This window comes from Priceomyces carsonii (assembly GCF_900007245.1).
Source record: "Priceomyces carsonii strain CBS4050 genome assembly, scaffold: Debaryomyces_carsonii_scaffold_1, whole genome shotgun sequence".
In the NCBI taxonomy this organism is placed as follows: Eukaryota; Fungi; Ascomycota; class Pichiomycetes; order Serinales; family Debaryomycetaceae; genus Priceomyces; species Priceomyces carsonii.
Window position 1 is genome coordinate 2061704 of NW_026946674.1, and position 19292 is coordinate 2080995.

The 19292-nt window shown below is 37.5% G+C and overlaps 9 protein-coding genes across 9 annotated transcripts; 3 read left to right on the top strand and 6 right to left on the bottom strand.

Moving 5' to 3' along the window:
• Nucleotides 1-171: 171 nt before the first annotated feature.
• On the bottom strand, nt 172-2637 carry SUL2 (sulfate permease; the record flags this gene model as incomplete). The annotated part of the gene is made up of 1 exon (XM_062950906.1): nt 172-2637. One exon carries the CDS (start codon nt 2635-2637, stop codon nt 172-174), a length of 2466 nt encoding a protein of 821 aa, XP_062807961.1.
• A 960-nt stretch (nt 2638-3597) lies between these two features.
• Nucleotides 3598-5832, bottom strand: PRCAT00001142001 (putative phosphotransferase; the record flags this gene model as incomplete). Its single annotated transcript, XM_062950907.1, has 1 exon — nt 3598-5832. The coding sequence occupies one exon, from the start codon at nt 5830-5832 to the stop codon at nt 3598-3600; it is 2235 nt and encodes a 744-aa protein (XP_062807962.1).
• Nucleotides 5833-6244: 412 nt separating this feature from the next.
• Nucleotides 6245-6604, bottom strand: HFL2 (negative cofactor 2 transcription regulator complex subunit; the record flags this gene model as incomplete). Its single annotated transcript, XM_062950908.1, has 1 exon — nt 6245-6604. One exon carries the CDS (start codon nt 6602-6604, stop codon nt 6245-6247), a length of 360 nt encoding a protein of 119 aa, XP_062807963.1.
• Nucleotides 6605-6830: 226 nt separating this feature from the next.
• SEN2 (tRNA splicing endonuclease subunit) lies at nt 6831-8045 on the bottom strand (the record flags this gene model as incomplete). The annotated part of the gene is made up of 1 exon (XM_062950909.1): nt 6831-8045. One exon carries the CDS (start codon nt 8043-8045, stop codon nt 6831-6833), a length of 1215 nt encoding a protein of 404 aa, XP_062807964.1.
• Nucleotides 8046-8514: 469 nt separating this feature from the next.
• Nucleotides 8515-9963, top strand: PRCAT00001146001 (beclin 1; the record flags this gene model as incomplete). Its single annotated transcript, XM_062950910.1, has 1 exon — nt 8515-9963. One exon carries the CDS (start codon nt 8515-8517, stop codon nt 9961-9963), a length of 1449 nt encoding a protein of 482 aa, XP_062807965.1.
• Nucleotides 9964-10174: 211 nt separating this feature from the next.
• Nucleotides 10175-11767, top strand: UME7 (DNA-binding transcriptional regulator; the record flags this gene model as incomplete). The annotated part of the gene is made up of 1 exon (XM_062950912.1): nt 10175-11767. The coding sequence occupies one exon, from the start codon at nt 10175-10177 to the stop codon at nt 11765-11767; it is 1593 nt and encodes a 530-aa protein (XP_062807966.1).
• Nucleotides 11768-11984: 217 nt separating this feature from the next.
• On the top strand, nt 11985-13892 carry EMP70 (Emp70p; the record flags this gene model as incomplete). Its single annotated transcript, XM_062950913.1, has 1 exon — nt 11985-13892. The coding sequence occupies one exon, from the start codon at nt 11985-11987 to the stop codon at nt 13890-13892; it is 1908 nt and encodes a 635-aa protein (XP_062807967.1).
• A 135-nt stretch (nt 13893-14027) lies between these two features.
• RGT1 (Rgt1p) lies at nt 14028-16418 on the bottom strand (the record flags this gene model as incomplete). The annotated part of the gene is made up of 1 exon (XM_062950914.1): nt 14028-16418. The coding sequence occupies one exon, from the start codon at nt 16416-16418 to the stop codon at nt 14028-14030; it is 2391 nt and encodes a 796-aa protein (XP_062807968.1).
• A 515-nt stretch (nt 16419-16933) lies between these two features.
• Nucleotides 16934-19228, bottom strand: ARG83 (Arg83p; the record flags this gene model as incomplete). The annotated part of the gene is made up of 1 exon (XM_062950915.1): nt 16934-19228. One exon carries the CDS (start codon nt 19226-19228, stop codon nt 16934-16936), a length of 2295 nt encoding a protein of 764 aa, XP_062807969.1.
• Nucleotides 19229-19292: the final 64 nt, after the last annotated feature.

Below are 19292 nucleotides of genomic sequence, written 5' to 3' on the forward strand. Positions count from 1 at the left end.
CCTTCATATGACAAAGATTTCGTACTTCATAATCCTATAATTTTCGATATGAACACTACGCGCGCGTTTCTTGACCTACATATGTAGCGCGTTCTAAAACATCTACAGATACTTTTGCAATAATTTCATTTAATTAGTCTATTATCGGTCTAACTCCGTAATTTAATACTACTAAGAATAATTCGGAATGTCTAAGTGAAAGAAAGGTGTACCAGTAGCTACTGCAGCAGAGTACTCAGAAGTGCCAGCATTATTTTCCAAGTCATCTGAAGTAGCTATGTTGACGTAAACTGTATCGCTCACCAATTTCTCCGTACCATAGGTTCCAAATCCAGCGTTAAGTAAACCTCTTCTGATCCAAGGACTTAAAATACCGGAAAAATGGAATTCGACTTCTCTGTCAGCATATACATTAAGGGCTTTCCTCAAATCCACTAATGCCTGAATACTTGTAACATCGATAGATGCAACAGTTGAGAAATCGAAATGTACTATTCTGAGAAGTGGCTTCTCTTGTTCTATTTGAGATGTGGTAACTTCATCATTTTCTCCCTTCTTTGAGATAAAAGGAATTTTAAATCTCAATGGACCTGGATCGTTCCAAGGTCTAGAACCAGCATCAGTGTAATTATATGGGCGACCTCTTCTTGTAAGTCTCTTAGCTTCATCTGTTATCCTATCTATCTGCGTAGATGCATTGGGATAGGTAAATGACTCAGTTGGCTTAAAGATTATAACTCCAGGAGGTGGCGGAGAGACTTTTAAATCGCTGTTTATATTTTCCTTCGTCAAAGGCACCCATCTCGTATGGAACTTGACCTGAGGATTATTCTTTAAAAGAGCTTGTGTGTCTGTTACAGTTAAATCTTGTCCCTTGAATTTCTGCTTGTCATTATAGTGATTAGAACCATCAGTTAAAACTTGCTGAACTTCAATTTCATTTGAAGTAGAAGAATGGTCACTGCAATCATCAGAATATTTTATCACTGGATTAATTACTTCAGCAACTTGTACCTTTCCTAAGAAATAAGATTTAGGAATTGCAATTCTGAAGAGTAAAACCGCAGCTGAGGCACAAATGGCGAAATAAACACCATTCTCAATAGATGAAAACACTGTAATTAAAACTGCAATAAGGAAAATTCCTGCATCGAGCGGAGATATTCTCCAAAAATTCCACGTTACCTTGTAGCTTGCAATTAAATCGGAAACTGCATGAATGATAATAGCACTCAATGCAGCCTTCGGAATATAGTAAAATGATGAAGTTAAACAATATAATGCCAATAAAACAACACCACCAGTGAAAATACCGGCCAAAGGTGTCCTGACACCACACTTCGCCTTCAAAGCTGACCGAGAGAAAGAGCCAGTTGAAGGGTATGCATTAAAGAAAGTCCCAATCAAGTTGTTGACTCCAATAGCCACCACTTCTTGATTTGGGTTAATCTTGTAGTCATTAACTCTTCCAAACGATTTTGAAATTGCGATATGCTCCAATAGCAAAATGATAGTCGAGACTGGAATTTTTGATCCTATTTCTCCGATAAGGCCCTTTGGGATTGTCATCACACCCACATGTTTCAATCCTTTTGGTACAACTCCAATGGTTGATATTGGAGGAGTAAAATCAGCTTCTGGGCCATTGAATGCGATCTTCTTAGGATGAACAATACCCCATGATATACATGTAGCCACAATAATTACGACAGCATTTCTTAATTGCTGAGCATAGAAAAACCATAATTTTTGTCTTGGCCATCTTTTCTGTGCATACTCAGTTAAAAACTTCCACGAATATAACACGAATAAGCATATTAAACCAAAAGCAGCGTCTGATTTCGTGTGTTTCAAGTTTTTTAATGTATCTATCACAACTTGACAGCTTGAACCCCTTGTGTCTACAAGTTTATTATAACCCATCAATCCCGGCACTTGACCGACGATTATACTGAAGGCAGATCCTGACATAAAACCCATAACTGCAGGAATTGAAATAAATTCTAAGATAAAACCCAACCTAAGCAAGCCCAATCCAGCTGCAATTCCTCCACATATCAACGACAAAAAGGTTGCAATTTCTGGAGCAGAATATTTATCACCAGATGTACTCTGGACATGTGCTATAACTTTAGCCACTTCAGCAGACATGACTGCCACTGGACCAATTGAAACGTCTTTTGATGTTGCAAAGATAGAATAGATAAAGACACCAACAAAAGAGGAATAAAGCCCATACTGAGCATCCAAGCCAGCCAATTGTGCATATGACATAGATTGTGGAACTAAAACAATTCCAACGGTGATACCAGCAATCAAATCGCCCGATAACCACTTCAAATTATAGTGTAAAATCCACTTGAGTATGGGGAATAAAGAAGACAAATAGCGTAATAACTTTCCCAATGGATCATTAAACACATCCTTACCCCAATCTATTACTGTTACCTCATGTTCATTGAATTCAGGCACAACAACTCTATCTCCCGTATATTGTTCGTCGTTAAGTGTTTCATAAAATTCATGTGACCTTCTGGTATGATTTGTATTGCCTGAAAACAAAGAAGTCACATCATGGTTGCTGAAACCATCATGTTCTTGCAACTCAGGCACTATTGACTCTGGAGGACCACTCATCTCTTAAAATATGTTGCCTCTAGATCAACTGGATATCTAAATGAAAATCTTGGAGGTCTGGTAAAAACCTCTGAATATATACAAAAGAAAATGGAAAGATGATCAAAGATATTATTTAGCCTCTTATACCCCAATGTAAACCGTAAATCCTTTTAATGCTATCTCAAGGTGTGAAGAGTATGAAAAATCCACTGTATTGTAGGAATGAGCGACGAAGCTGTGGATCCGATGAATCGATGGCTGCAACATCCACAGTTTTCATATTCACGTGACATTCGCTCATCGCTGCTAGTTGCTCTTAGAATTTAGGAAAAATTGATATTGAGCGCTTGGTGAAGCATTCAACCTTAGCATAATGTTTGGTTGAGAGTTCTGAGTATAATCGCTTGTTTCTCTTTCGCTCAGGCTTTACTGACCTTCAATATTATGTGTGGAATATGATTGCAACTGATAGAGCCACATCGTTAGGCACTATCACGTGCTTAGTTGCAATCGAGTAACTCTGAAAAGACATTTGAAATTCAGAGATCTTGTGCAGGATATTATATTTCGCCTTGGATAGAGCAAGGACGGATACAGTTGGCGAGTGAAACTGTTAGTAGAATCGATCTTTTAAAGCTATTTCGACTATATTTTACCTAAATCATAGGTACATATACGAATATGATGAAAAATAAGCTCTCACAATAACGGTCTAAGGTAGATTACATTTCGCCGAGTCATCGATGTTGTTCTGTACGAAAGTAGAGCAAACTAGCAATATGTAAGACGACACACTATACTATTATATACAGCACCACGAAGAGTTCCCCAAAAAGTCTTTATGCCAAGCGCTATAAATGACGACTGCTGAACGGAATTGATCTAATTCTACACAATTGCGACTCAGAATGAAATGGCACTCTAAGGTCTGACAGAACAAAAAATTTAATATCTAAAGAACAGTATATATGGCTGAAATCAGTCGATCCTCAATCCTTTCAAATTCTCATCCTCAACTAGGTCAATAGCCTCCCTATAATCTTGTTGTTTGAAGCATTGCTCCAAAAACACCTTATATTTTGCATTCAAAAGTCTTCTATCAGGGTCATTTTCCTTGCAAGGGAACACCACCCTTCCAGGGCCTGTCATCTTTTGCATTGTTCTCCATAATTTCTCCCCTGGCTGCAAATCCGAACTCTTTTTGACCGAAGACAATGGCTTCAATCCCATCTTATTCAACTTCTTCGATAATCCTTCCTGGACATTCTGTTTAGAACCGAATGATAAGGTTTGCTCTTCTTCAGAATCATCGTCATCAGACGTAATCTTACTCTTTTGAGGGTTCGTTTGTTCTTGAGCTGTTTGATTGAAATAATCCGCTTCTTCATTCATCGGTGTCATACTTTGAATACGATGTTGACTTCCATAATGCGTACTAGCATAACCTAAGGATTGAACATTAGTAGTGGAAACAGTTGCAGTAGGTGCTGTATAAGGCGATGATGGTTCATTAGAGTTATGCAAACTCGTTTGAGATTTCTGATTTGAAAGTATAGATGACCTTCTTGATTTACTTCTATTTCTCAAATACTCAGCAACAGCTTCCTCAGAAGCAACTGCTCCCAAAAGTGCGGAACCAAAAACCACTGCAGCGTCAATGTACCGAGGAATAATGATAGGGAGTCCCGTACAGTCTGCTAGAAGCCTCATCAATAACCCATTCCTACACTGGCCACCACTCATGAATACACAGCTGATGCGATGGCCTCCCTTTTCCATCTCCTCGATAATTTGCCTTGTTTGTTGAGCAATAAATTCACAGGCACCAAAATACAAAATAGCCAAATCATTGACTGAAGTATCCATAGACTGACCAATTATGTTTGCCCTCATTCTTGGATCTGCTATAGGTGATCTATTTCCATGAAAATCTCCATAGAAGAACATATGCTTTGCTAAGCTTACAACTGAGCGCAGGTTAGTCTCGTTAACTAAATTCTCCAAGGTTAAGTTCAAGTAATCGAATTTTGATAAGTTCGATGTCTCAGCCAAATGTGAGAGCTGGGCGGAAGCGGGATGTGTAGATAAAACGTGAGCCAAAAGAGCACCTGTGGCAGATTGACCACCTTCTGCTAACCAATATCCAGGAGCCATAACATCTTTATAAGGTCCCCAGACACCTTTTACAAAACAAGGGTCTTTTGTCATCGCAAGGTGACAGGTAGACGTCCCTGCAACAGCAGCGAGTCTTCCACAAGCAGTATCAAATGCAGAGTCGGCTTTTTCTTGCAACTCTGGTATTTCAGCTTTGGCAGCAACAGTTCCAACCCAGCCAGCGTAAGCATCGATAACACCACTGCCCACAATACATTCGGAAGTTAGACCCAATGATTCTGCCGCTTCGGAACTCAACTTGCCAACAATGTCACCGGCACTGAGGTAATTTCCATTGATTCCTGGAATACCACCTAAGCGTCTAAAGTTATCTTCAACCAATTCAGGTAAGTCAACGGACTCCAAAAACTCCTTTGACCACCCATGCTCAGAATGATCAACGCCTAATGGAACGAACCCTTGTTTGCACACTACTGAACAGAAACTTCTTGACTCAGATCCCGTCGCCTTGTGTGTTAAATAATCTGCAAGGTCGTAAAACTTACAATTGTTAATACCACCAGGTAAGTTATGCTTCAACCACTTTATCTTTGGCAATTCCATCTCGATTGACATTTGTCCTCCTACATATTTCAAGCACTTATCATTAGTGGCATTGATAGCCTGAGTCTCATCTTCTGCTCTGTGGTCCATCCATAAAATAATGTTCTCTTTGTCATCAGAGAAATCAGGACCAACTCCGACTGGTTGATCAGTCTTTTCAGAAATAGCAACTAGTGAGCAGGTCGCATCAAAACCAATACCAAACACAGCTGATGGATCAATTCCCGAATCCCTTACTGAGGTCTTGACACAGAAACATATAGCATTCCAAATTTCCGTTGAAGACTGAGTAATGTAATTGGGCTTCAATTCGTGTCTTGTAATGGGTCTTTCACTCAATCCCAAAATAACACCATTGGTATCGATTACACAAGCCCTTGCCGATCCGGTTCCAACATCCACACCAACATAATAGATATCAGGATGTGGCGGTGGTTGATTAACATTGAAAAATGAAGACTTGCGTGACGCAAGGCTAGTGTGTGATTTTCCCATGTTTTCTTCCTAATCTAACTTCAAAAATCAATATGAAATATGATATAGTCCAATTTCTTTGTATTGGTTAGGTGTATATTAAATGTCGTTATAAATGTGTATATATCTTTAGCAATTAAGGGTGCATACAATTACTTCGTGGCCAATCAATATAATGCTTGCTTTGTTCACCGCAATTATATACGGGGAAATAGCGAAATGACAAAACGTTAGTATTCTGTATCCTGCATGTAGATGAAATCTCCCATAGATTTTTCCACTCAGAACAGAATGTGCACTCCGAACTAGAGCAACTCCTCTAAAGAGAGCAAGTGATGCATTGGAAGATTGTTCGCAAATACCTTTGAACGTGACCGACTCCTAAGACCTGGATTAATACTATCTCCTAAAAGCACTGCAGCCTCTTGCATCTTCAGTTCTTCGAGGAAGGGTACTTTGCAACTGCTTCTACCAAAAAATCAAATTGCTCGGTGTTCTCAACCGCTGATCTTATATGAGAAGCGCCAATTCTTCTGACCCCCTGCTTTTCAGCCTCGACTATAGAAGCTTCTACTAGATTGGCCATGAATATTTCAAGGGCCCGTCCTATTATAACTGGCGTTGCTTGTGCTACCTTTCCTATCTCCTCATCACTTTGCATTATCTTTTTAATTCTGGCAGCAGGGAAATGGGTCTTAATGCGCTCAAAGCTATTCAAGATCGTATCCTGTGGTACCTTGTGATCTGATACAGCAGGTTCTTCTGGATTTATAAGATTACTAAGATCTGACATCTGTAGTAAGATTGATATTCTCTAGTAGTATTGTACTATTAAAAGCGTGTGCAGTTCCGTTTTGTGATAGATCGGTGTTTGTGCTGTGACTTTTTTCGAGCGATGAGCAGGAGAAAATCGTTGTTTAAATACACAAATTGTATTTATGCGCGATAGTGTGATGGCAAAATCTGCCAAAAAAATAACAACATTTGGAACACGTATACAAATCATTCTTTTTAAGTAGCTAATCTCGAGTTTTACTTGGAACCCATCTGCGAAGAACAATTTCCGTTACTTTGAATTGTTTCAATAAGCTATCAAGCCATCCCTTTTCACTATCGTTAGATACTTTTTGAAGTAGAGAATAAAATCTCGCCTCAGCTGGAACATCGACAAATACGAGAACTAAATTCTTCTTAACAGTACCCATAACTCTTAGAACAGCGCTCATATTATACCAATTAATTTTGTCACTCCCATCACAAGGCATGACAACCACTGAATGATCGGCATGACTGAATGGTGGTCCTCTTCTATAAAGTAGCATGTCACATCCAAATTTGACTCCTGACCTTACGCACCAACCTAAAGATCGAAAATGATGATAAACAACATATCTCAATATAAAAGGACTGCTGGGGCGAGGATAGCCATCACAGAGTTCTTCAAGCAAGTGATACAAAGAACAAAGTTGATTTGCCCAGTAAATATCTATGACATTCAACGCTGATTTCAAGAAGAAAGCTTCGTACGAATCCAATTGCAAAAACTCTAAATTTTTCACTATAGATTTCGTTTCTTGGTTTATGATTTCTTTGTCTTCTTCCCTAACACTTATAATGTCGAAATCCGATTGGGGTATATTAGGTTCAGTTAAGTTATCCCTGTAATTATCTAGCTGTATTCTGATCTCTTCAGCGTCAGTCATTTCGGTTTCATCTAAAGGGTTCGCTCTATTCTTAGCCTCTAGAGCTTGATATTCAGACCTCAAACCTTTGAATTTTCTTCTTTCATTTCTCCGAGCAGTCGTAACTTCTTCAATGGCCATAACATCACTAAAATGAGTCAAGTTGAGTCGTCGACTAGTCCTTTGAATCCATGATGGCTCAGATCTGGAGAATGCGCCCTTCCCAAAAAATCCGTTTCGCCATAATCTCTGCATGTCTAACTCATCTTTGACCATAAATATACCATCTTCATAATCAACGTTTATTTTGGTGACTTGAGACTGGGGAACATGCTGATATTGTATATGAAAGTATCTGATTGCGAACCATAGCCAAGAGATAGGATTATGAAGGAATAACGAAGGAAGAGGGCCATACCGCTCATTAGATATAGTAATTGGTAAGGGATGCGGATACAATTTTGCTAGATTAATTGACTTCCTTTTTCCCATTATTCTAAATCTGATGTTAGTATCCTGAAGGAAATATTGGGATCTTTTCCAGTGAATCATATTTCAGATACCGTTGTAGTCTATGAGAAATCTTGTGCTTACACTGATTTGAATCTTCAAGGCACTTATAATCTGGTTATCATCATTGTTTTAATACACATGGTCAAAAATCAAAAAAAAAATTGCTTACGGCTTATTATAATCTTATTTATCATGCTGGAAACTTGTTACTTGATAAATTTGAGTGAAATTTTTCGAACCTTTTAGTTGAAACTGCGATATTTCAACGCTGGGAAAGAGCAAAAAGACAAAAAAAAAATTTTCGAATATCTTCTGCCGGTCCCAGGAATCGAACCTGGGTCTCTTCGGCCACAACGAAGCGTACTGACCACTATACTAGACCGGCATTTTTCGTAAATCCACGATCTTCTGGTCTGCTCTAGTGTATAGTTCAGCCTTTCGAATGATTTTGTCTATATTTATTTGTTTGAAATCCTCAGTGAGTGCTGTACTTTTACACCTTGGAGCAATGTCTAATGATTTGTATCACTGCCAGAGATGCAATTCGCCTATAAATTTAGACAGTACATTGCTAAAAGTATCACCACAACAATTGAGGCTTTTGATAAATAGGAGTCTCCCTGGTGGCGATTTAGAATCAGACAGAAATCATGTATCAGATTGTGATCCAAGTACCTTCATCCCACAAGACAGACTAGAGCTTTACAGTACTGTAAGTAATAATAATCTGCCCATCAAGTTTACAGATCTTATTGAAGTTGCTGACAAGTCTGATTCTGCTATATTAAACTCTAATTCATACGTCTTACTACCGGAAGATGAAAATGCAGTTAAAAGTATTCCTAAAGACTCACAAGGTTTGAAGGGAACTGATCAAATAGATGATCCTTCTAATTCAATTTCTTCTAGGATTCGTACATTAGCAGTAATATTCGAAATATTATCTACTAACCAAGATGTCGATCATCCATTGTGTTCAGACTGCTCTAACATGTTGATTGATAATTACAGATCGAAATTCGATAAGAGTCAGAAGGAGAAGGAAAGTTATTTACAATTTTTGAGGAAATTGAAGGATAAAGATGCGATGACAAATATTAATAACGACGAATTGGATCTGATCATATCTAAGTCAATTGAGGAGTTCCATGATCTATCATTGAAAGAGTATGAGAATCTAGATAAACTCAAATACTTGGAGGTGAAGAAACTAGAGTTGGAATCAGAATTGCATCACTTAGGATCAGAGCTAAGGCGGTTAAATGACAGTGACCTAACGGCAGCCCTCGCCCTAAAGAATAAGCTTACTTTGAAATTGTCAGAGCAAAGGGATAAGCTTGATCAATCTAGGGCATCGTATAATAACCGTATGAACCATTTGGATATGCTTAGAAATATAAATATTTACTCCACTTTCTTTCAGATATCATTCGATAAGGATGATATTTATGGGACCATAAATGGATTTAGATTAGGATATCGAATCCCGTACCCAGAGATCAATGCAGCACTCGGACAAATAGTATTATTGTGCATATTTTTGGTAAGACGACTCAAATTTAAGTTAAAAGATTATAAGCTCATCCCTATGGGTTCACAATCTCAAATAATTAATTATTCAATCTCAAATAACCATGATCAGAGAAAAGTGAGGACAAAATCCATTTTAAACTTATATGCTTCGAACGAATTTTCGCTAGGAAAGCTCTTTAATTTCAATAAGTTAGACGTATCCATGATAGCCCTCCTTGACGTTGTATCGCAAATAGAGAACAAGTTGATAAGTATAGATCAAGATATTGAAATACCCTATCGTATTTCGTCGAGAAATGACTCGCTAGGAGGAAAAAGTATAAGGATTACCTCGAATGCAGAATGGACTCAAGGTTGCAAGTTTCTCTTGACTAAATTGAACTGGATACTTTCGTATACTAGTGCACATACTTCTCCTACATAATTTCATTTCTACAGCTATAGTAATTTATAGATTTTTTTGTAGGTTTTGGTTGATACTGGGCTGTCATTGATCTCTAATTTATGTAATTTAATTTTGAAAATTATTTTCGACCTTCTATAAATTTCATTACTTTTGCCGCCAAACAATGCTGCAAAAAAAAAAAATTATACCCAAATTTCGATTTTATGGTCATTATTAAATTAAGAAAAAAATGTATGAAAAGGGCACTGGAGATATAAATTATCCCAGAAACAAAGTTATGACTAGTCCAATTTGTCCTATCGATCTTGAACATCTCCTAGTTCCGGCAAATTCTCCGACTGGTTCACTGCAATTACATCAATTCATCGATTTCAAGTCACAAACACCGATCTCAAAAGATATATTAAGACTTTCACGTTCATCTTCTTCGAATGGGAGCGATAAAAATCTGAATATCACTTCGAAACTTCTAAACCCTTTCAATGACACCATATCATCACAATCTAGGCATCTAAATTCACTTATAAAGCAACCGGATGAGAAACCTCAGCTCGGTAGTATCCCCAAGAATAATCCTGGAGAGAGTTTGTCAAATCTGCCAATGACTCCGTTATCTTTCTTCGTCCATAATCTTGATGGATATTCAAGGAATTGTAAAATGAACAGACGACCTACAAATTTGAGTTCTTCACCAAGGGGAATATCAGAAAATACAGGTGTCTTGAAGCCACTAATTTTAGGTTCTCCATTTTCAAAGAATTTTTCTGGTGGTAGTCAGGACCCTACTCTCTTAAACAGCATATCTTCTCCTAGTAAGCTCAAAAATAATGCAACGAAGATGGTAAGCCCATTACTTTACGGGTCACCTTCTCAAAAAAAAGAGCGGCTGAGCTCAATGGAAATTGATAGAGCCTTTTTGACATCAGAACCGGAGGATTCCAACGATATTTACTCAAACCTATTTGGATCTTCACATTATCAAGGGCTCCGTCATTCAAGAGCAATTTTTGATAATACGCTAGATAACCCATGGTATAGTGACAGGCATAAAGGCAATCTTAAAGCGGAAAGATTTAAAGCTGTATCCAGCTCTAGGTCTAATTCTCATGACATGAAAGCAACGTCGAAAAATAAACCAAAAGCTGACACGAGGATGAAAAGTGGCGTGCTTCAGAAAAAGGATGGGAATCGCATTCAACTGACTTTCAAGAAGTCAGACGCTGATATCAGGAACTTCGTTCCATCAAAAATATCGAAGAAAAATAGAGAGCGCCATGGCGTTAAAAAGAGATCGGGAAAGCGACATTCAAAGATGCAAAACGAAAACTTTAAAAGAAATCGACACGATGCATACGCCGTAGGCAATCGAGACCTTAAAACACCTGAACTAGATATATCCAAATATGATGATCATGTGATAGCTTCACTGGGGTCTGATCAGACTCTGTTCTCATTAGATGAAGACATGAATGCCGAAAGGGGATCAGATGACGAGTATGTGCCAGGGAAATATAGGCAAACAAGAAGTAAAAGAAAATTATCAAAGACAAAACAAATTGATCTCGATTTAGAAAAGAAAAGAAGACTAGGACCAAGATCCAAAAGTGGATGTTGGACTTGTAGAGTTCGTCACAAAGCATGTCCTGAAGATAGGCCCGTATGCAGCCAATGTGTACGGCTTAACTTGAGATGTGATTATTCTGACGTCAGACCATCATATATGACAGATCCTCATCAACAAATGGCAAAGCTTAAGGAAATCAGAACTATAACAAGTCAGCAGAAGAAGATCAACTTTGCGAAAAAAAAAAAAGTATATTAGAGTGAATACCAATTGCTTTTATATATCGCGACAGCAGCATAATCCGGTAAACACACGCTTTCACTTTGTCCGACAATAGATTTGAATGTTCAATATTGTTTTGACAAACTGAATCTCTGTTAAGACCTGTAATAGCCTTCGACAGTTTGAATACGAAACCGGAGTTCATTTAGCAGTACAAGTAACTTATCTACTATTTCATTAGGATAATTTCGGTATGATGGGTTTTCATAGATACCTCGCTGCATTGATTTTTTTGGTTGGTTTGTCAAGTGGTTTCTATTTACCAGGAGTCGCTCCCACTAACTACAAGAAGGGTGATAGGATTCCATTACTAGTCAACCATTTAACGCCATCACTCCATCATCAATCTGCATCACATAGTAAGATAAATTCGAAAACTTACGTGTATTCCTATGATTATTATTATCCCAAGTTTAAATTCTGCACCCCTAAAAATGGCCCAAAAAAGCAACTGGAGTCACTTGGTTCTATTATCTTTGGTGATCGAATTTTCGACTCTCCGTTTGTGATAAATATGTTAGAAGACAAATCGTGTGAGAGACTATGCCAATCCACGTATTCTAGTTCTGATTCGATATTTGTGAACAGAAATATAAGAGCTGGTTATAATTACAATTGGCTCATTGATGGCTTGCCAGCTGCTAGACATGTTAGTGATAGAAGAACAGGAACTGAATTCTATGGCTCAGGTTTTAATATTGGAGAAGTCGACGAAAAGAACGTTGCTCATCTTTCGAATCACTTCGTCATCAAAATTGAATATCACAAAAGAGATGAAAATAATTATAGAGTAGTTGGAGTCACAGTTGATACTCAGTCATTGGAAAGAAGCGGCTTGTCAAATGATGCACCCGCAGATCAGTATTGTTCTGCGGAGCTCAAACCTTTGATTTTGGCCAAAGACAGTGAAACACCTGTAACTTTCACTTACTCTGTAACTTTCACCGAGTCTGTTACAGCCTGGGCAACTAGGTGGGATAAATACTTGCATGTTTATGATCCTAAAATACAATGGTTCTCGTTGATAAATTTTTCGTTGATAGTTTTGATCTTAGGTATTATCATTGCTCATATTTTGATGAAAACCTTGAGAAATGACATTATGAAATACAATGAAATCAATTTAGATGACGACATTTCAGATGAAAGTGGCTGGAAATTGGTACATAGTGATGTGTTCAGACCACCTCAATATAGACTCTTGTTGTCTGTTTTGGTTGGCAGTGGAGTGCAGATATTTGTCATGGCTCTAATCACAATCGTGTTTGCTCTTTTTGGTTTGTTGTCCCCCTCGAATAGAGGAGCATTGTCGACTTTCATGTTTATTATTTTCATCGCTTTGAGTTTTTTGGCAGCATTTGTCTCAGGTTATATATATAAGTTTTTCGGGGGAGATAATTGGAAATTAAACATGATTTTAACTCCACTTTTGGTCCCTGGATGTTTATTTGCAGTTTTCATACTCCTAAACTTTTTTTTGATTTTTGTTAATTCATCTGGTGCTATCCCCATTGGGACGATGTTTGCGATTGTTGCTATATGGTTCACAATCTCTATTCCATTGTCTGTGTTTGGATCAATATTTGCATCAAAAACAAAAGTATTATCAGTCCCAGTACGGACAAATCAGATCCCTCGGCAAATTCCAGAGCAGCCTTGGTACTTGAGACTTATCCCTGGCATGGTAATATCCGGTATTTTTCCATTTGGCTCTATTGCAGTTGAAATGTACTTTATCTACACGTCATTGTGGTTTAACAGGATCTTTTATATGTTCGGTTTCTTATTTTTCTGCTTCCTTTTGATGGTCTTGACTACAGCTTTGATTTCAGTTTTGATGGTATATTATACGTTATGTGCTGAAAACTATAAATGGCAATGGAAGTCTGTTTTTATTGGTGGTGGATGTTCAATCTATGTGTTAGTTCACTCAATATTTTTAACAGGAGGTGAAAGTCTAGGTGGATTACCATCGCTAGTATTGTATATTGGTTATTCGGCTGTTATTTCATCATTGGTTTTTCTCTGCTGTGGATCCATTGGGTTCTTAAGCAGTCTTTTCTTCGTACGGAGAATCTACGCTCAAATTAAAATTGATTAAACTTCAATGGGTAATGTCTATTTATTCAATTGCTTTTTTGGAACTACCTACGAAAAAGTCAAGACAAGGATGTCGATTTGTATATGAATTTATTCTAAATACATCGTACTCTCATTAAAAGATGAAACGTAGTTTTCACCACCCATTTAAACTTTCTTTTCTTGCAAATGGGACAATATTGATCAAAAATTCAGACTTCCACAACACAAAGCTATTTTCGTCACTGGAGTTGATCAACAATGAAGAATTTTTAAGTGGTTCATTGTAGGACGATTCAAAATTGAAGTTGAACGAATCAATCCTATTCTTGATAAAATTCACAGCTACTGTTCCCAAACCTGATTTTTCCAAGTTTATATTTAATACATTAAATGCCGTAGACAAATCATTATTAATTTTGATGCACCTGTTTAATATTTCCAAGTTCTTTTTGTCTCCATATTTGAATAAGCTATCAATTGTTAGCTTGCACAATTTGATCAACCTATATAACTGAGAAAATGAAAGGTTCATAAAGGGACTAACAAATTCGACAGAAGTAGACCCATTTCCTAAGTAATTTGAGAAATTAGTAATCGAAGTAGCCAATTTCCGGACCAATCTGAGTAATTTGAGTTGGCTATCATTCCATAATTCCCAAAAGTCATCTTGATCGTTGAATCGAGCAGAAGACAGTTTGCACAAAATATCACTAAGCTCTATTATGCAATCTACTAGTTCAAATTTTGTAGCCACAAGATTAATGAAGTAGCTTGAAATTGCAGACCTAGCCTCTATATTGGTCCAGTTTGTGGCAGTAATGCGAAATTGAGAGGGTCGCCCATTCATGACAGATAAGTCTCGAATAGATACCAAGTCGTTTAGGACAGTTCCTCTCAATAAGTCAATATTTCCAGGATTATTTGGATCAAAGGGAAGAATGTAGTCTAAATGCCGAAACATGACACTCATTAAGGGGTTGTTCGTAAATCTTTGAATTCCAAATGTAAGCGAGCAAGAATTATCAATAATGGACATCAAATAATACAATCTAGGAAACAAAAGCCTTGTATTATCAGAATCACTTACTTTGAGTCCTTGTTGAGTAAGATCAAAAAAGCTCTCCAAAATTTTAAAGTCATTGAATATTGAAAGTGTCATTGAAATTCCCAATGAGTAGAAGCTTCCATTCAAAAGAATTGAATAATTAGCTATTACCAATGAGCTGAAAAATAATATGAGATTAGATTCATCAATTTTGCTGCTATCATTAAAAGGATACATTGAAAACATTTTAATGAAACACAGGATAGCATCATTGAGATTCAAGTTTTTGTAGTTGATTAATCCTAGAAGCGCTGCATCGAAAATTTCAATTATTATCCTATTTGATTCCTCATTTAGCACACTTTGGACAATTTGATTAATGTACTGTTCACTAAAAGGTAGGATGGGGAAATTTGTATGAATTTTTGCGTAGTAGATGCGCAAGTTATTTTCAATAAGGACTTTGCTATGCAATACGTGTGTGCCGAGAAACAGCCTAGGAGCTTGGTAAGGAGGAAAAGTATACATGGGTGACATTTGTGAATTGGATGACAACGGAGACGATTGAATTGACAAATTTTTGTTCATTCGACCTTGTAAGCTGCCTAAAGAAGCAATTGAGTTCTTAGGACTCAAACTTTGAGAACTTTGTCTCCTTGAAGAACTAGCAGAATAAAAGTCGTCAATATCGCTATCAACGGAATTATTTTCAGTGGTCGTGACGGATATACTTGGTTTGATACTTGGCAATCTTGAAGATAAAGATCCAACGGTAGAATTTGACGTAGTAGAATCAAGAGAATACCTTCTCGTACTGCTATAGGAGCCACTATTTGAAGTCGAACCAGTCGGCATCTCATAAGGAACCTTCCAAAATGGTCCCTGGATAGGTTGGGGTTGACTCTTTTGGTAAACCGATAACGGAAGATGTGAACTCTGAGATTGCTCGTTATCCGGATTCAAAATACCAGTAATACTACTTCTAGGGCTCGATGGGTTAGACTTTGGAGCAATTCCTTGTGCCATTTGTGAATTTTTTGGAGGCTGCTGCACATTAATCAATGGGGGAAGTACTATTGGCGGTGAATTAGAACCAGATATGGAATTTTTTGAGGCATGCGTATTTTGAGAAAAAGAAAGCAACTGGGGTTTCCCATATATATCACAGGTAGACAGATACCTTGACTTAAACTCTGGTTTCTCATCAGAATCTTTATTGTACCCTTTTGAGGGTCCTCTTTTTAGAGGTATTCTTGAGAATGTACAAGGTTCATTACTTTTACCACAACTATCGCACACCTTGGTGACCTGCTCCAAGCTTGCACTATATTCTCCGTTACACCTTATTTTCTTCCTTCGACAACTGTCACAGGCTCTCGATACTTTTGAACGTTTGCGAGGGGGATCGCCTTTGCTCTTCTGAGATTGTAGCTCATCATTGACTATTTCTCTCTCTCTAGAAGAATGGTCCCGCGACGTACTCTCATCTGAACTTACCATGACCTCTGACTTCCAGTTAAACAGAAACAACTGTAGTGTATCCGAAAATCGACTCTATGGCTATGAAACGGTCACTCAATTCTTTACCGTGGACGCAGTATACGATTCGCTGTTTAAAGAATGTTAATCAAGTATGAGATAGTTTTCAACCCTTCCTTTAGTATAGGATTAATGTTCGAGTCTATTTACAAAATAAATTGGACTATGTATTTCTAGCGCTTTCTGCCAAAGCTTTCAATCTAAGCCTTAAAAAGAGATTCCCCAGTGAAAATTCACTCCGGAAAAACCATGGGATGCCCCCCTCCCTCCGCATTTCCTCAAAGTCGTGTAATTTCGAACTTGCCGGTACTGTGGTCCCGGAGGTTATAACAATACAGCTTCCGGCAGTAGTCGGAATAAGGAGTAAGTATAGCCACTCATGCTAAATATTATACAAATGAATCGAGCGGCTGAAGCTACTAGTCATGACGCCGGGATTTCCCCACAAATGCAGGGACGTGTTTACTACAAAGAATCTAAGTTAAACATAGAGAAACTTCCCACTCTTTCACTATATTCAACCAAATAACGTCTTCGCCCAAGTCACACCTGTTCCATACTTCGAGAATTATCTGTTTTGAACGCCAATGATTTATTTGCGAAAGTGCTGGGTGCCTCCAAAACTTCATAACTCTTTCACGAGATGATTCGTCCATTGCACAACTGCCGCAAATTAATATCGGCCAGAATGAGGGAAAAAGCTTTAATGAATATTGTGGCTCTATAAGTAGCATTGCATCCAAGCTTGCTAGACACTTTTCAATATAAGTGCGACACCTCAATGGCAGGAAATCCCTCACAATTGTATAGAAGTATACTATCAATGCACTGTGGAAATATTCTACGTGATATTGCAACCATTGGCGATATATAGAGAAAAACCTCGGCAGATCAGTAGAAGCCTGGGTGTGCAACAGCCAAAACTCTTCACACTTCCAGTTCAACAATTTGTCTTCCATTTCAGCAGTAACCCTTGGGAAGTTCCTTGGCAATACCTTATTTACTTTGAAAAGATACTTGTGATTAGTGAGATGAATTATTTCATTGAATAGATCTAAAAGATCGTGTGGCAATCCGAATATTTCGTAAATCAAATTTTTGTAGCTTTTTGTATCGCTTCCCTGACTGAGAACGGGCACAATGTGTTGTTTGGGATGGCTCATATTAGACAAGTCTTCAAGAGACAGCAAACTTGGGTGATTATTTTCGTTTTCTGAAGTTTTGATTTCTACCGAGCCGTCGTCCAAACTATTTATATTAAAAATACTATTCGTCGATGCTCTTTCTTTGATAGTTTCTCCTTCTTCGTTCTGCATTGAGCCCTCGTCACTTGAGCCCGATTCACTAAGGTCGCTTGAGTCATCATATTTTAATTTATCACCGTCTGAAAAAGAGTAATTGAATGGCGATACTGAATGGGTGCTTTCAAAAAATATGCTTAATAACTTGAATGTTTCAACAGCAAGCCGTGTCCTCTCATTTAAGGCAAGACTAGAGTTAAATCTTGTACTGATAATATGATCACCAATTGCAAAAATCAAGTCTAAGTTCTCAAATATGCTAAAATAAGAATCAAATTGAAATTGTAATATTAACCCCACTAATAGATCAGTTTCGTAATTCAAGTCTTCACCCACTAGGTCAATATTAGAATCACATTCATCCAAATGGAAATTTAATATTCCAATGCTCAATTTTCGTAGCTCTATACTGACTTCAAGACATTTGGTGGCAGGGTCAAACGACTCTCTGTGAGATTTCTTTAAATTAGATGCCATATTAAGGGCCGAAATGCCTAGCCCGCAATACACAATACATAGCCTTATACTGTTCTTTAAATATTTCGAGGTTATTTTTGTCCTTTTATTTACCTCATAATCCCACGAAGCAAAGTCCATGCATATAAATTCATATATCGTTTCCTTTATCATTGAAACCAATACTCTTTCAAATGGATTGTCATCATATAATACCTTGATAAAGCTAAACATTTGTGAATGAAGATCATTCAATAAATTTTTGAAGAGAGGTTTCAATAAAAGAGTATCGTCCTTAATTGAATAAAGTTTATCAATGATATCAGTTCTTCCATGATAATCATTGACAACGCTATTGGGAAAAAACTTGGGATACAAGATGTGCAAGATATTTTGCTCATCAATCTCAAAATCTCTTCCTTGAAGTCCCCATATTGTCAATTTAGCAGCATCAAGAAGTTGAGGATGTACCCACAAATTCTCACCTTTAGTGAGGTTAGAAAAATTCAGATCATCCTTTGTTTCCTTAGGTGCATACTCTCCTTTTACATTGGATAAATTTAAGATTTGAGTTTTCTCACTTCCAGAACCATGGTTCTCATTTCTATTTTGCAAAGGTTTTCTTTGTTGAAGTAGGTTTATTTTGTAAACTGAGAAAGGGCCACTTTGGAAATGATGTTCATCAGATGAAGATGTGTGTTTCTCAATGTCTTCAAGCTTTTGATTTAATTCTTTAAATGTCTTGTAGCTCATTTCTCTAGGAAATTTTACTAGCTCCACGTTTCTTCTTTGAAAATTTTCTATCTGTAAGTCAAATTTAACATCTTTGAAAGTCATAGATCCATCTATCGAGGATACTGTCAAAGGTGTTGACCATCCCAAAACCACAGAGTATCCCGCACAAGTTAATCCAGCTCTTTTACATCTCAGACATTGTGGTTTACCAAGATCGCATTTAACCTTTCGTGATCTGCAAGTCCAACATCCATTAAAGCTGCGACTTTTCCGTGCCATTTCTGACCTATTGGATTGGTTCTTCTTTCAAGGTTTTTTGGTCTTGATCGAACACCCATAATCG